Source organism: Chironomus tepperi, unplaced genomic scaffold (assembly GCF_022539635.2).
Source record: "Chironomus tepperi strain 1889 unplaced genomic scaffold, CSIRO-AGI_Ctep_v1 contig_67, whole genome shotgun sequence".
Classification (NCBI taxonomy): Eukaryota; Metazoa; Arthropoda; class Insecta; order Diptera; family Chironomidae; genus Chironomus; species Chironomus tepperi.
The window spans coordinates 1,572,955-1,588,923 of record NW_027226189.1 but is presented as its reverse complement, the minus strand read 5'-3'; the positions used below and the strand labels follow the sequence as shown (position 1 = coordinate 1,588,923).

The 15,969-nt window shown below is 33.5% G+C and overlaps 1 protein-coding gene across 1 annotated transcript in view; it reads right to left on the bottom strand.

Annotated features, from left to right (window-relative positions):
• The window catches only part of ft (cadherin-related tumor suppressor fat), a 146,290-nt gene that overhangs the window by 37,179 nt on the left and 93,142 nt on the right, over positions 1–15,969 (bottom strand). The window contains exons 5-9 of the mRNA XM_070653164.1: positions 15,275–15,476; positions 8,305–8,489; positions 5,438–5,784; positions 5,270–5,342; positions 4,685–5,195 (exon numbers count right to left, since the gene is read on the bottom strand). Coding sequence (XP_070509265.1) covers positions 4,685–5,195; positions 5,270–5,342; positions 5,438–5,784; positions 8,305–8,489; positions 15,275–15,476 — 1,318 coding nt within the window. The remainder of the gene's footprint in view (positions 1–4,684; positions 5,196–5,269; positions 5,343–5,437; positions 5,785–8,304; positions 8,490–15,274; positions 15,477–15,969) is intronic.

The following is a 15,969-nucleotide window of genomic DNA, read 5'->3' as shown; positions in this document are numbered from 1 at the left end:
CAATAAGTTAGCTCAGAAGTCAATTAACTCCCAGCTCAGAAGTCCAGCTTGAAGTCAATCACCTTTAAAGTCAAGTCAAGTCAACTTGATCACCCTGATTTCAAGCTCAGCTGCTTCCTCCTCACTCAACATCAATTAGCCACCCAAGCAGCTCACCGTCCTAGATTCCATACAGCCAAAAAAACATCACACCTCATTCTTAGAATAGCTTCACATAAAAAAAAATGGTAAACAACATTGTAAATGTAACAATTCCTTTGACTGATTATAGCGCAATTGGCAATTCAGAATTGTGCCTGCTTACGTTATGTATTATTTTTTTTTTGTTGCCTTTACAACTGCAATTGGGTGTGAAAATTTTAATTGTTCACATTTTATCAACTGTCGGACATAAACGGGAAAAACAGGCTCCGGAATGGAATTCCAAACTTGGACACAACATACTTTGCCGTTTCCACAATTTAATTAATTATGCTTTAGTTAAAATAGGAAAGCGAATGAGATAAAAAAAAAATATGAAAAATATTCATCAAGTTAAGATATTATAGTCTGTGAATTTATGCTGTATATAAAAATGATTTTTATCGATTTTCATTCTCCTTTCGCGTCTTTTAATGAATGAATGCTCGCAGGTACATAGACTTAAATTAATTATGCACTTCCATTTCAATCAATGTGGTCGGTGGCTTATGGTATGCACATTTATGAGCAATGTATAGTCATACAGATGAGAGAGAATAAAAAAATCTCATACTGCGATATGAGTTGGAACTGCAATTGCAGTTACAGATTATGTTGTTGGAATTAAAATATCTGCAGCCGCTGTTTTGCTGGATGTGTGACTTTTATTAATTGTTATTGTTACTTTCTATCTGACGTGGAATTAGAAGTTTTGCAATGAGGGCAGGTTTTATGGATGCAAAGTGAATGTGACTAATGGACGGTTTATCTACTTTTAAATGGCTAGCTGATAAGGAATCGCGGTACAGGTTTTGTGGAGGTAACTTTCAGATTTATAATTGTGGATTTATTGGTTTTTGTGAAGGCAGAGTTGAAAAAAAGTAAAAAAATATCGAAATAATTATAGAAAATATTGAAATCATATATTGGGACTTGAACCCGAATCCAGGAATGTTCGAAGTAGAACTTACAATTATAAATCTTGTCTGCATTTGACATTTTCCAGAACATAAATTGCAATGTTACATAATTCATCAATTCATTACTATTTTCAATAAAGTATTACCCAAATGATTGATATTCAATTCCAAAAGTCAATGCCTTTTGGGATTTCGTACCCAACTATTCAATAAACTTCAAGTTTTCTTGGAAATTAAACTTTATAAAAAATGACTTTTTCGTCTATAATAAAATATAATTTCATTTGTCCAGCAATAAATTCCATGACACAATTTCAAAAAGTTTCAACTTTACCGACCACGACAATTATTTCATGCCATTTAACTCAGTGTGATTTATGAAAATTTTCAACTTTTATTGATTAATTTGAAATTATAAAACAAACATTACCATATATTAATAATAATATTCCCCTCCTGATAGAACAAAGAAGTAAATATACCTCATTCATTTTTATTTGTGTATATATGTGGTATGTAATTTGTATATGTTAAATTCCTCTATCTTTTTGCCTTCCCTTTTTTTTCAATATTACATCTCTTTCATAAATGTTTAGCTATTTGTTTTTGCTGTCTAAAGCAATTAAATTATCGATAAATTATTGTTGCACAAGTCTCGAAGAGAAGCGATTGAGATAGAAGGTAAATGGAAGTAAGTAATGGAATTGATGGTGGAATGGGATTGGGTGAAGATGCGCATTGATTCAACATTGATTTGATGACTTTGGTTGGTTTGGATTAGGATTCTGGGTATTTACTTGATTTAAAAGAGATTGTACACATTTTAAGTGTGCAGCTTGTGAATTTAGGACTAAAACAAAGTTCAGAGTATCAAATTCCATGAAATTCTCCTAACTTTTGCCTATTTCTATAAGAAAATTCAATTTTTCATGATAATATTCTTAATTCAAAATTCAAAATTTCACCATTTTCTGAAAGTATAACCTAACCAGCAAGACAAACAGCCTCAAAACCACACCACCTTTCCCACCAAATCCAGCACACACAACAATCCACAAACATTGCATTCACTCGATGCTCACAAATTGAAGATTATTTATTTATTCAGTGAATTTCCAATTGATCAGGCATTTTTCAAATTTTACTTGTAACTCTGCTTATACATCTGCATTGGTATCGTCTTTAAATGCCTTCCCATTTATCTAAATACACTATAATTATGAGTAATAAAATGACTTAATTCTAGATTATTTCGTAAAACTATTGTGAGTCTATTTTTTAGCTATTTACGTATTCAATAGACTTAAATGAGCGAGTAGGCGAGATAAATTTACCCTCTTATAAGAATAATAAAGTTGAAAATTATTGCAAAATCTTCTTATAATTTTTTATTATGTAAATTATTTTATTGATTCAATGACTTAGGTCATTTCGAGGATTAATAGAAGTGGCGGAGGATTATGTGGGATTTGCTGGATTGTTATTGGCGCCAAATGGATGATAAAGTGGTGAATATAGAGGTGAAAATGTTGAAATAGTGTTAAGCCATTTGTTAAGCAGCTTATATTGATGTTTTGAGCTAGTTTCAAGTGTTTTTAAGTAAAATCAAGTGTAAATGATCAGTTGCAGTTGGAATTTGAACTAAATATGAAGAATTAAGCTTAGAATCATCGAAAAATCTCAAAAATCCTGCTCTATATGAATGAAATTCAACAAATCCACAAGAATAAATCTCTGTCAACAATATTCAACCTCCAATTCCCCCATCAACCTTCAATTTGCCTTCAATATTATTCAACACAAGCCATGACGATGACTCAGTAAAATGGAAGATTCTCAAGAGTATAATGAAGAACTTCATTACAATACATCTTGTTAAATAACGAATAATCAACAACACAGAATTAATGTGCGATACATATTTTCTACTTTGTATTACAATGCAAAAATGTGATTAAAATGCTTTTCGACAAATCGCTTTTCGAGAATTCGTTCCTATCCTCATTTTAAATGCAAATAATTTTTTTCTGTTTTCTATGCTTTCATAGGCACTTCTTTATGTGCGTGATATTTGTCTCATCTCTTTGGTGCTTAGCTGCTATTTTATTTTTTTGTGTCTGCTTCTTTTATACTCTTTATATTCAAATTTAGACTCTTTTTTCTTTTATTCTTAGCGTTGAACTTTCATGTATGAAGTGAAAAATATGCGCATTTTATTTTAATTTTTTTTTTTTCATTTGTTAGACAGGTTTGGAAGGTTTGGCATACGAAAAAGAACCAAAAATAGCGTATTTTGTGGTTTTCTCTATTGCCATTTTCATCGCCTTTGAATTTAATTTTGGACTGAAATGTTCTATGAATGTTTTCTTTTTTTGTGTGTTGGATTATCGAAGCGCATGTTTTAGAGGATTAGATGGCAGAGTTGGAAGTACGGCTGCTTGATCAGCAGCTTAATCTTGACTTGATCTTGAATTTATTGTCAAATAGCTTAAGTTTGGTTCTAAGAGCATGTCAATTAGATGCAAAATAGATAATTTGTACAAAATTTGATAAAACCAGCAAAAGAGTCAGATGGAAAACATTCTGTTGCAGTTTTTGAATGATTCCAGTAAGTAAGCAATTGAAAGTTTGCATTCTATTCTAAAATGGCTTTGCAATAGGCTCCACATTGGATCAGATTCAGTAAGTAAGCAATGTGCTTAAGTTTGCATTCTGCAAGGCAATTATGAGGCTAAAATGGCTTGAAATGGAATGAAATCAGTTCCACAGATCATAATTCAATGAGAGTTAGTTAGGTCGATTCCCATTCAAACAGAATCCTTGACTTTCCAGCTGATCCATTGCATTAGTTGACCACATAATGTTCTGATGATCCAGAATGTCCTCTCAATCAACATCATCAATAAATAAGCATCTACTCTTCAATTCCAACTACATTTACAGCTACATGCTACTCCAAACTTCATCAACAGTCCAAAAATAGCCTCCAGCACATCTAATCCCATTCACGTTCTAACCAAACTTTTAATTTATCGTCCAACTGCTTAAAATTGCCCCACAAAAAAAGAAAACATCTCTCTTTATTCCCCATAATCCTTATCAAATTCCTAACAAGATTTTTTTTTCTTTAAAAAATTCAGCATCACGTTTTGTGTTGTGCCAGCAAGAGAGCGGCAATATATATTCCCTCCGTATGATTAATATTAAAATCCATTTTTTCTCGCGCACAATACAATGTAGGACAAATTCAATTAATACGATTGTTCAATCGATAAGTACAAAATAAATATTTATGAACGCCATGGCTTATTTGGAGAAGGTACAAAAAGGCAAGATGAAAATTTCACGCTTTTAACTTTGCTGGCAACAAAAAATAAAATCTGATATGTTGTTATCTCATCCCACTCTTTTGCGAGAGAACCAAAACACACACAGGAAAAACAGCACAGAGAGATGCAGCACGATGGGTATCGTGACATGTTAAGATTAATTTTTTTATTTTTTATATGCGAAATATCAATATATTTACCCTCAGAGAGATCTCAATGTTATAGGAAAATAATAGGATTATAAACGCTACTCACCCGTATCCATTGCAACAAGAGTCAATGTATATTCAGCTTGCTGTTCCCGATCCAATGCTCGTAGTAATGATATTTCACCAGTCGACGCATTAATTCTAAAAAGATCAGCATCGCCTTCTTTAAGGAAATATCTTACTTGATTATTAAATGGTGGCGTATCAGCATCATAAGCTTTAACTGTAATCACATAACCGCCATTTGGTATAACATTTTCCATCACATATGCCAAGTACGGTGAATCCAAGAATGTTGGTGAACAGTCATTTATATCAGTGATTGTTATTATCAATTCAGCTGTATCAAAACGCGTTTCGCCACTACCGACATCACTTGCACAATCTTCCGCACGAACTGTCAATACGTAACGCGATTTCCGTTCATAATTTAAATTTTTAGCAACGCGTACAACACCGGTATCTTCACTGATACTAAAGTCACGATTATCGTCACCACTCGCGATTGAGAACCGAACACGTCCATTTGCTCCCTCGTCGATGTCTGTTGCTGAGACCTAGATTGAAAAATCATAGAAAATTTATTAATGAATTCTGAAATGTGTGAAAATGTCGAGTTAAAGAGTCTCACCTGCAACACACTTGCACCAATGCTTGCATTTTCAGCTATAGATGCACTATAATGTTTCGGATCAAATACGGGACTATAAAAAAAATAAAAAATAAATAAAAATGAAAAATTCATCAACACAAACCGTGTGACCCAGTTATAAATAAAGCAACAATGCCTCGGCCTTACCTATTATCATTCTCATCGAGTATTCTCACAAGAATTTTAGTTTGTGATTTTTGTGGTGGCTCACCGCGATCTCTAGCGGTTACAGTCAATTCATAATTAGCCTTTGTTTCGCGATCAAGACGACCAGAAACCCGCAGTAAACCGTCAACGGAGCCAAGCGTGAATGGCATAGACGAAGAATTTGTTTCAAGCATGTACTCGACATAACCATTACGGCCTTCATCTCGATCAATTGCTTTGATTGCCATCATGACAGTATTAATTGGTATATTTTCGCTAACACTTGTCTCGTTTGGTGTTATAAATATTGGCTTGACGTCGTTTACATCTTTTAGAATTATTGTGACCTGGAAAAGGAAATTGATTATGTTTTCAATTAGTTTGGGGTGTTGAGTGCTATAATGGATGTTTTGTGTCTAAAATTAATTTATTGTTTCATGTTCAAAACTCATTTCGTTATCCCGAGTAGCATAATATAGATATGGGGAGCATCGGCAATGCTCAGAAGTGCGTGGAGCAGTACCCCGTGATTAGAGTTCAGAACCTTAGTACTTCTAAGGTTCTAGGATACCATGAGTACTTCTATGGTTCTACAGAACAATGAAGTACGATTCCAAACAAGATAGCCCGAGTGAGACTCGAACTCACGTCAACAAAAGTCCGAATGAGACTCGAACCAAAGTCAACAAGAGGACGGAGTGAGACTCGAACCCACGTATTACGATTTACGGTCGCCTCCCCCTAACACTGAGCTACCAGGGGTTGTTAGGTGGAGAGACATAAAGCACACTTAAACCTCCCCTTTCTCTATCCAGTGCTTATTACACAGCTCTTATCGCTGTATAGGACAACAGTGAACGTTCAACGCCCTAAGCGTGCCAGACCTAAGCTGTCTGACAGCAATAAATGAGACTTGCAGCTCGGAATACTTCATACTTCAGCCAGTCTACAAGATATTTTACTAAACTAGACAACAATCACCTCATTCCTCAATTAAATACCTAACTTTAATATAAAAATTACTCATTTCATGTAACAGCACTCATAAACGACATTTGAAAGCTGCTAATTTGAACAAATGTTTGGTTTATTAAAAGAAAAAAAATTTGCAGCAGCCGCGAAACAAAAAAAAATTTATCTTGATAAAAATTGAATGAGAATAAGGTGGAGAAGAATTGACAATAAATAGGAAAAAAAATCAGCTCTGCTGCATTGATTGTCTTTTTTTTATAATTTATGTGCTGTTGAAATATTTCAAAATCTAAATAAATGTACAGCTTTAAGGGTAATGCAAGACATGAGCGAAAAAAACAACAGCAAAATGAGCCAAGTTTATGTCAATCTATTTACCGACATTATGGCAAATTGAAATATTAATGCACAACCCTTTTGCTGTTCAATTTAGTCGGAAAGTGTCGGGACTTTATTGTTTTTACGTTCATTTTTTTTGACATGTAATGAATAAGAAACTAACTAGTTCCTTTTTTGAATTACTGAACTATGTTCTTTTTCTAATTTATTCATAACAATCAAGTGAGGGAATTTTGTTGTGCTTCTTCTTATGATATTTATTCGCACGTACGTGTAAGAAGAGTTAAGTGATGTTGTGGATGAGAAGAATCATAAACTAATTTGTGGATATGAAGAATTGAAGCAAGTTTAGAATGTTGTGGATGTGAGTATGAGTTGAGATTTTTATGATACAATTTAACATAATTTTATTCGAATTGTTCATCTTTATTTATGGGAAGAAGAGGGATTATGTTAGGTTTTTGAAGTTCCTCTCGTTAATCTAGCTTTTTAAACTCTTTCGGAGTGGACAGTATGCTTAATCTAGCTCTATCTCTGACTTAGCTTTACGAAATATTCAACTGGAGCTACAAGCCTAATTAGACAGGTTCTTATTTGACCAGTTGTATGAAGAATCACACCTTGACGACCATAATCGTTATTAGAACTAGAAATAAAACTGGTCAGATAAAAATCAGTCTAATCTAGCTTGTATCTAAGGGTGAACACAATGAAAGGTAGAATCGCGAATAACATACGTCGTTTAATCGATCCACAATCCGATATCAATCTGGCATGACTCTGGAATCGATTCGTTATCAAGTCAGAGTCATACTGGCTTGAGGTTCAATTTTTGATTCGACAGACTTGTGCTATCCAGAGGTTAGGTCTTTAATTGGAATTGAGAAGTCATAAATGGTCCTCTAGGTTGGTTGATGCATCATGATGTATGACAACTAGAGATGACCAATAGATGACTCTAGTAGACACACTCAATTTAGTCTAGCTAGTTAAAAATCCTCGATTATGTTAGAATCTCCCTAAATTTCCGGTCCAAAAGGCTACACACACCAAACTGACACCTCCTACTAGACAAAATAGTCATCAACCATTCCCAATCTCTTCATTCCCCCAAAAAGACATAACATGAAGAACAATTCACAATAAACAAATCTCTAAAGAAAAAATCCACATTGGATGAAAAAACAACAAAATATTTAACAGCAATCATGGAATTCACGTTCGTTAGTGTTTATTGAACAAATATTTGTTTATGATTCTTTTCATGTTTCTTCTTCATATTTCCCATCTCTATTTTAAAGCACAATTTGAATTATTTCCATGAAATACTTCATAGACTCCAAAAAAGGAGACGAGAAGAAGTGTTAGATTTTGAAACTCTCGATGTTCTTCATCACAAAGTTCTAATTGCTTTAACAAAAAATAGAATCTACAAAAAAAATTATAATATTGAACGTACGATGACGCTATGAAATGAGAATTGAATGCTTGAACAACAAAACTTTCTATTGTCTTGAATCTTTATTATATAGAATTCTATCCACTCAATTTCTTACCTGTACAGTCGATGAAAGTCGTTTGTCAACATCCTTAGCACAATCTCGTGCTGTAACAATCAAGTTATATGTACTTTTTGTCTCACGATCTAACAGACGTTTAGTATAAATGGTTCCATTTGAGACGATTTCAAAATCATCATCATCGCCTGAGGTTATGCTGTATTCAATTCGACCGTTGTCGCCTGAAAAGAAAAAAAAAAGAGTAGAATATTAAAGAATGAATGAAATATTTATTAACATAAGATATACCGCAAATTAATAATTTTTTTTTGCATGACAAATTAGGTAAAAATGGGAATTTGATGGTATTGGTGGATGGATGACGTAAGAATTGACGGTATGGATGAGTAAGAGATTGTAGTTGATAGATTTAATCAATGAATAGGCTTAGGGAGGATGATAGCTATGCTGACGACTTGGTTGTTATGATTTGGGAGTTGTAGCTTGTAGGAACTAGTGGATAAGCTCAAAATTGATCTTAGGAACTTAATAATCAATCCTAGATGTCAGAATCTTTAACTACATGAAGAGAAGTTTGGTATATTGAACTATATTAGGCTGTATCTGCCAATACGAGAATGCAGCAGCAATGGCCGAATGGTTAGAGAACATAACAGATAGTCACTAAGGCGTGGGTTCGATTCCCATTAGAGACAATTCTCTCAATCTACTTCATAGAGTGTTGTCAATATGACAAGAATTCTAGCAATGCTTACGACACTTTACCAATTCTAACTGATAGATCAAAGTCAATCCAACCTGATTCCAAAAGAATCGCATGACAAATGACATTTAACAGCCTCAAAATCCAGCCAATCTCATCAAAACCTTACGAAAAAAATTCCCATCAAAATCAAAAAAGCAATTTCAACTCCAACCACGACTGACACACATTTTTCACTCTAATTTACCAGATCAAAACACAAAATCAGCTATTCTCATTGCATCAAAACATCAAGCATCTAACCGCTCGTGTAAGCAATTCCATTAAAACAATTCAACGCTGATTTTTTACACAAAAGCAAATTAAATTGAGCAAAAAATTAGTTAAACTTGTAAGAAATTTCACAACATTTAGAAATAAAATTCTAAATGAAAATAATAACAATGAATCTCATTATTCAATCATTAAGCCCTTCATGAGGCATGAACGTCTGAAATTTAGTGTGAAATGTTTCTAGCGATTAATCATTAACAAGTACAAAAACGAGCGATTCTTATAAAGTGAAAATTTATTGTGAATATGAGATTTCTATAAAGCACAATTATTCATATTTTTTTGGTGAATACCCGCATGTATATACATGCATACATAAGTACAATACATCAAGAGAATCATCAAAACCATAACAAAAAAAAAGTTCTTCCATAAATAGCAATTTTAGGTCGCTTTTCGGGTCAGATTCTATGTATGGATGTGTGTGTATATCTTATTATAAAGACTCCACAAAAAATATATATTATATTATATAGGAATAAAAAGATGAGAAAGACATAATAAAGTGTGGTATGAATGCTGTAATGATATTAATATTTTTAGCGATGATTTGAATGGATAAGAGGGAATGATTGGAGCAGATTGTCAATGATATAGCGGGAACTTGAGTGACATGGTCGAGCAGACAAGGAATACACTCTCAAAATTGAGCAATTTCAATTACATTGAATGCGGATGCTCATTAGCAGGCTCAGTAATGTGACTATACTCATTGTCTATGAAGAATGATTGAGAATTTGTGCCTAATCGTTGAAATTTTGCATATTTGGGTAATTTTGTGGATGTAAGAACATGTTATGAAATTAGTCAGCATTGAACCGTGGCTCGGATGCAGAATTGCTGGCTCGAGTTAGGGTTAGACGTAGGCTTTGTCAAGAGAGTTTGATTTAAAATCATGACACAATTAACATGCAAAATTTTGGATTGATTTGACAAACTAGTACAATTGGAACCAAAACCAGGTTTGAAAAGGTCATTTTATTGGAACTAGAACCACTCTTTTGATTACAGTACTGTCTGAAACCTACAAATGAAGTCTGAAACCTGCGTTCTCACTTCAAATGATTCGAAAAAGAACAAGTAAGAAACTTCTCATGCCGAGTCTCGAACTCTTGATCGCATGGTTGGAATTAATTTGGCAAAAATTAAGTACCGAAGTACTAAACCATTCCGCCACTGAGCCACTTCAACTAGACTCATTAAAATGCACTAGATATCCCTAAAGATAGCGTAGGACGGTAATGAAGGAATGCCAGTTAGATGTCAAAACTGAGAATTTGTACAAGCTTTGTGATTCGGCCAGCAATAGAGTCAGATGGAAGGCCTTTTGTAGCAATCTAGGCTCCAAGTCGGAGCATGGTTCCAGGACATAAGTAAGTATATATCCCTAAATATCCTCAAAACATCTCAAATCTACACATTAAATCACTAATGCGCCTTTAACTACCATTCCACATTTTCCCTACTCATTTTTCTATTTTCGCATTCGTAATATTCTTCTTCTTATTTTCCTGTATGTGCTTGCCATCATTTTCGCATTTTTTTTTTGTTCCTTCGTTTTCATTTCTTTTTATCACCTTCTTTTTTTTATATGCATGATATACACAACTACAGCATAGCCATGAAAGTAAGAGAAATAAAAAGAAGTGGAATGCAAAATCAAAAAGACATGAGAGAACAAGCTGCGAAAAGACGAAAAAATAATAAAAACAAAGTAAGAAGCTATTGCAGAATAAAATAAGAATAGCGCAGCTTTCCGGCTGAGATAAAAATTGAGAATTTTGAATAATCAAATAGACAGACTGAATGAGGTTAATGGGATTCTAAAGATATTGCTAAAAAAAAAGCCGTAGCTACAAAATATCTGCATGAGCCTATCTCAAAGTGTTTGAATGAATGGATGGAACTAACACATATATTTATAGGCAAATGAGAAGTTCTTTCGGACTTTTTTTTTATTATTTATTATAAAGCAGCTTCTTTTATGCCTGTTGTTCAACCGGATAAAAATGAGGGTATTGGAAATTTATGAAGTGTCTATTGAGTTCAGATTGAGGTGTTTCGGGATGGTTTTGATGATATTTATGCGCCATAGTCAACATCATCGTAGCTCTCTCGACACACAAACTTCACATGAGTATAGAATATTTCCTAGAGCACTGTGTATATATATATATGGGACCATGATTTGCATAACAAATAAGAAGTACATTATTATTGGAAGGCACCTTGACTAGTACAACCAATATTCTTGTTGTATAATGTCAATTGTATTCAAATTCATCAAAAAAATAAAGGAAGAGAGAAGAGAACACAAAATTATTCAGTATGATCAAATTATTGTGATATGCGATGGAATGTAAAGTTCTTATTTTTTAAGGAATAAAAATCGACTGTGTCGAACAGCTGTTGTTGAGGTGAGCGATTTTGGAGGTTTGGAATGTTTGGATATTGGATTATTTGGATGGAGAACATTATGGATGATTAAGGTGATTGGAATGAGACGAAATAATGAGAATGCAGAATGGATGGGTAGTTCTGTGGTTGTTTTCTTGCATTTTGAGGTTCTGGGGAGGGTATCTTAAGTGATTGTAGAGTAGATGCTTCTGGAGCTATGCTATTCCCGTAAACAACTGACATAAGTATGTATGACTTGCTATCTTAGAACTGACTGTCCAAAATTGATTAAAATGCACAAATGAACCGAAATCAGCATTTAAATGTAGCCGTCAACGCGATATCATTCCGACAACTCCTTCAACACCCTGTCAACAACATTGTATCACTCATGTCCAAAAAATCAATCCACATCCAACACTTCCTTACACGACTCAATAAAATTCCAATCCCTCAATCCATAAATTATCAATCAAACACATCCCATACATCACTTAACTCCTACCTAACAGTAATTTCCTTACAAAACAAAACAATTTTAAACCATTTCCATCGATCACCTGTTGATCACATCCACATCTTCATGTCACACGTTTCTCCTTCATTCAACCAACGAGAAATGAAATCTGATTACAAAGAATTACTCAACAAACAGCGACGACGACGACAACACGAAAATATATTACAAACTCAAATGAAATAGACAAGTCAAATATCCCTTTAATGTCCAACAATTATTTACTCAATCAACTCCTAATGGACTTTTTCAATTCACACCAGCGTTCGTCATCATCATCATCATTTTCATTCCTACATATAGTCGTCGTCTCATCGCAATTGTGGATATCACAAAAGGAAGAGGTGAAAAATGAAAAAAAAAAGAACTTTTTTTTATAAAGAAGAGATAGATTGCAGCAATATTTGCCATCATAGCGATAGGAATTTGTTGTGGTAAATGATGCCATTTACTGACACTTTAGGCAGCTACAAAAAAATATTGAATCATAGAGGTAGATATAGGCGCATTTGATGAGGTTCTTGTAGGTTAGATATGAGGCTTGCCAGAGATCATGTCAAGGGATAGTTGCAGGAACTAAGCTCCATACTTGCAACATTGTAGTTATGAGTTCGAATCTCAAACATCAAATCTAATAAATTCTCATAAAAACAGGGAAATCAACTCTCAGTTAATGCGTTTACATGCTCAACATCTAATGAACACCATAACAGACATCCAACAGCTAATCAGTTCATCCTATGCCATTGAGTATATCAAGCCATTTTGCAACAAAATTGCACATAGTAAAGTTGAAATATGGAAACGTCTCTCGGACACTTTGCTTCTTATTTTTTTATTGTGACTATATCTCATACATTAATACACACAATAGTCAACTTTATAGAGAAAATTTTCTTCTCACTTTAGATATAATATGCGAGTGGAAGAGACAGTTTAGAGAATCTATCACGTCCCATACGATAGGAATAAATGGTTGAGGAATAATTTCAAGTAATTAGAGTCAATATTTCAAAAAAAAACAACAGTTTATTGAGTTGAGAATAAAAAAACAGTCATGATGGCGATAGAATGGAAGAATATCAGATGAGATATTATATGACTGCAGCAAAAATCAAGCAAAAGATTGTTCTATTCACTAAGAGGGGAAACAAAAAAGCAAAATTATTAACCTTTATACATATACTCGACTTGTATTTAAATGTTTCAAACATATTAGATGTGTCAGATAAGTAGCGAATAAAATCTTTGACGTGCTCTTGTGGGAAATGGAGTTGGAAGGTTCAAATGTACAAACGGAGAATATTTGAATTTTAGAACTATTTAACCCGAGTGGTTGGATGCTTAGAGCAGGGCTGTACAACCTTTTTTCAGTCATAGCACACCTCGATAGTAAGTCACGACTGAAACTGCACACGGCATACGAATCATGTCATTTTGGGTGCACACTAGTGTGTCGCGGCACATAGTTTCGACGACACTTGTTAAGGTCAGTTGTTGGAAGCCTGTATGGTGCAGTAATGTCATGAACTATCTACTGAGTGCCGATTCGGTCGAGGTTTGTCACCAAGGTTGCCTAATGGTCTAGTACAGAGGTGGGCAACTTGTGTGCTGTTGTGAACCGTATATCGTGTACAGTTTTAGTCTAGGCTTACCACAACTGGTCTATTAATTGATTTTATATTCATGGGAATCAACCTCAAATAACACAATCCAGATATAGATCAAGCTAATTCTCAATTTTAGCTCATACCAGACTCATACCTGACCACAAACTCCCATGAAAATTATAGAATTTTAAGGTCAATAGATCAACAGATCCAGTCATCTAAATAGTCTGATAAGAAATTGCTCATTTTAATAAATTGAAAAAAAATTAATTTTTTCCCTTCATACAATTCCTCGACTCTCTCTCAGTTTGATTGATGCACTACCACAATCATCGACATTCTTATTTCCAACAATATCATCTTGCATCACACAATAATCATTCATTTCTTCGCGCATATTCACGTATATATATTTTTTTATATATATATTCATAAATTGATTATTATTGTAATTGTTGTACTCATAAAATTCATGTACATTGAGGATGATGAAGAAGGAATAAAAATAAAAAAAAAAAAAAAAAAACAATAAGAAGAAGAAGATGATGATGACGAGACAATAGACGTTAAAATAATAATATGATGCCAAATGGATATTTAATAAATGAATTGTAGTGTTGTGGAATGCAAAAAAAAAACTGAGATAAAAAAAAATGAAAAGAGAGAGTAATCAACAAGTTTGTATCTTTACATTTACATTGGGATGGTGGACTTAAAAAGCAGCGGTCATTATAGCGATAAACTCGCGCTTTAAATCGACATTGATATATCTACTATCATTAATTTGCGTTTTTCTTTTATTTCGAAATGTGAAAATTAAGTGATCATATCAGGTTGTGGAAACATGGACTTCAATTTTGTATTTGTTCTGTTGCAGAGAACTCAACCTTGTTACAGAGAACTCAACCTTATTAAAGAAAGTTCATAATAGAATCTAAAAAAATTTGCCGATAATTCAACCCAATTTACAGAAAACCCAACCCAACTTGCAGAGAACTCAACCCCATTTGCAGAGAACTCAACCTTATTTGCAGAAAACTCAACTCAGTCTGCAGAGAACTAAACCAAGTTTGCAGAGAACTCAACCCAATTTGCAGAGAACTCAACCCAGTTTGCAGAGAACTCAACCCAGTTTGCAGAGAAATAATCCAACCCAATTACAGAGAACCAGAGAACTCATCTCTGCAGAGATTGCAGCATCCACTTGCAGAGACTTCAACCCAATTTACAGAGAACTCAAACCAATTTGCAGAGAACTCAACCCAGTCTGCATAGAACTAAACCAACTTTCTTATAGAATTAAACCCCAAAAAGAACCAAAACAGAGAACAGATAATCAACTGCAATTCTCAACATTTCCATACCCTGAATCCATAAAACCAAACTCAATAATTGAAGTATAAGAATATATATGAATAAAAATAAAAAAAAAGAATGCAAACATACCTGAGTCAATATCAGTAGCGCTAACCGTGATAACTTCCGTACCGACTGGAACATTCTCATAAATTTCATTTGAATAACTCATCGGATCAAAGACGGGCGCATTATCATTCAAATCGATCACATTACAGTACACTGTCAATGTACTCGATAGACTTGGATGTCCGTTATCTTGTGCCTGTACCACTAATATATAATGTTGCACCTGTAATTAAATTAAATGAGAAAGAGACATTTTTAAGTTTAAAAAAAAGAGTTAGTTAATATAGTTATTAAATTGCATTGAATTAATTGACAGATTATCATCGCCAAAATATTCTACCCAATTATACATACTGCATTAAAATAAACTGAATGTGTTTCTCATTCAATTCATTAATATTTAATTATTATAACCCTGAAGATATGAATTTTCTTGTTGTATATACTCTTTTTTTAATATCATTTTATAAGAAGCAGCAATAATATTAAATCTGGAGAGTCGTTAACAGTTTCAAGTCTCTTTTTAAGGTACTTCTTCTTTTATTATTTTTTGTTTTCTTAAGGATATACTTTTTTTTGAGTGCATCATTATGAGCTCATTTTGACTGGTTTTAGCTTTTATAGTACAAGTATTACTTCATTGTGATATTTTGTTCGATTTTTGCCATCTTTTTCTGTGGATTACAACATAGTTTGAGGAGGAACTAGCTCTGGTG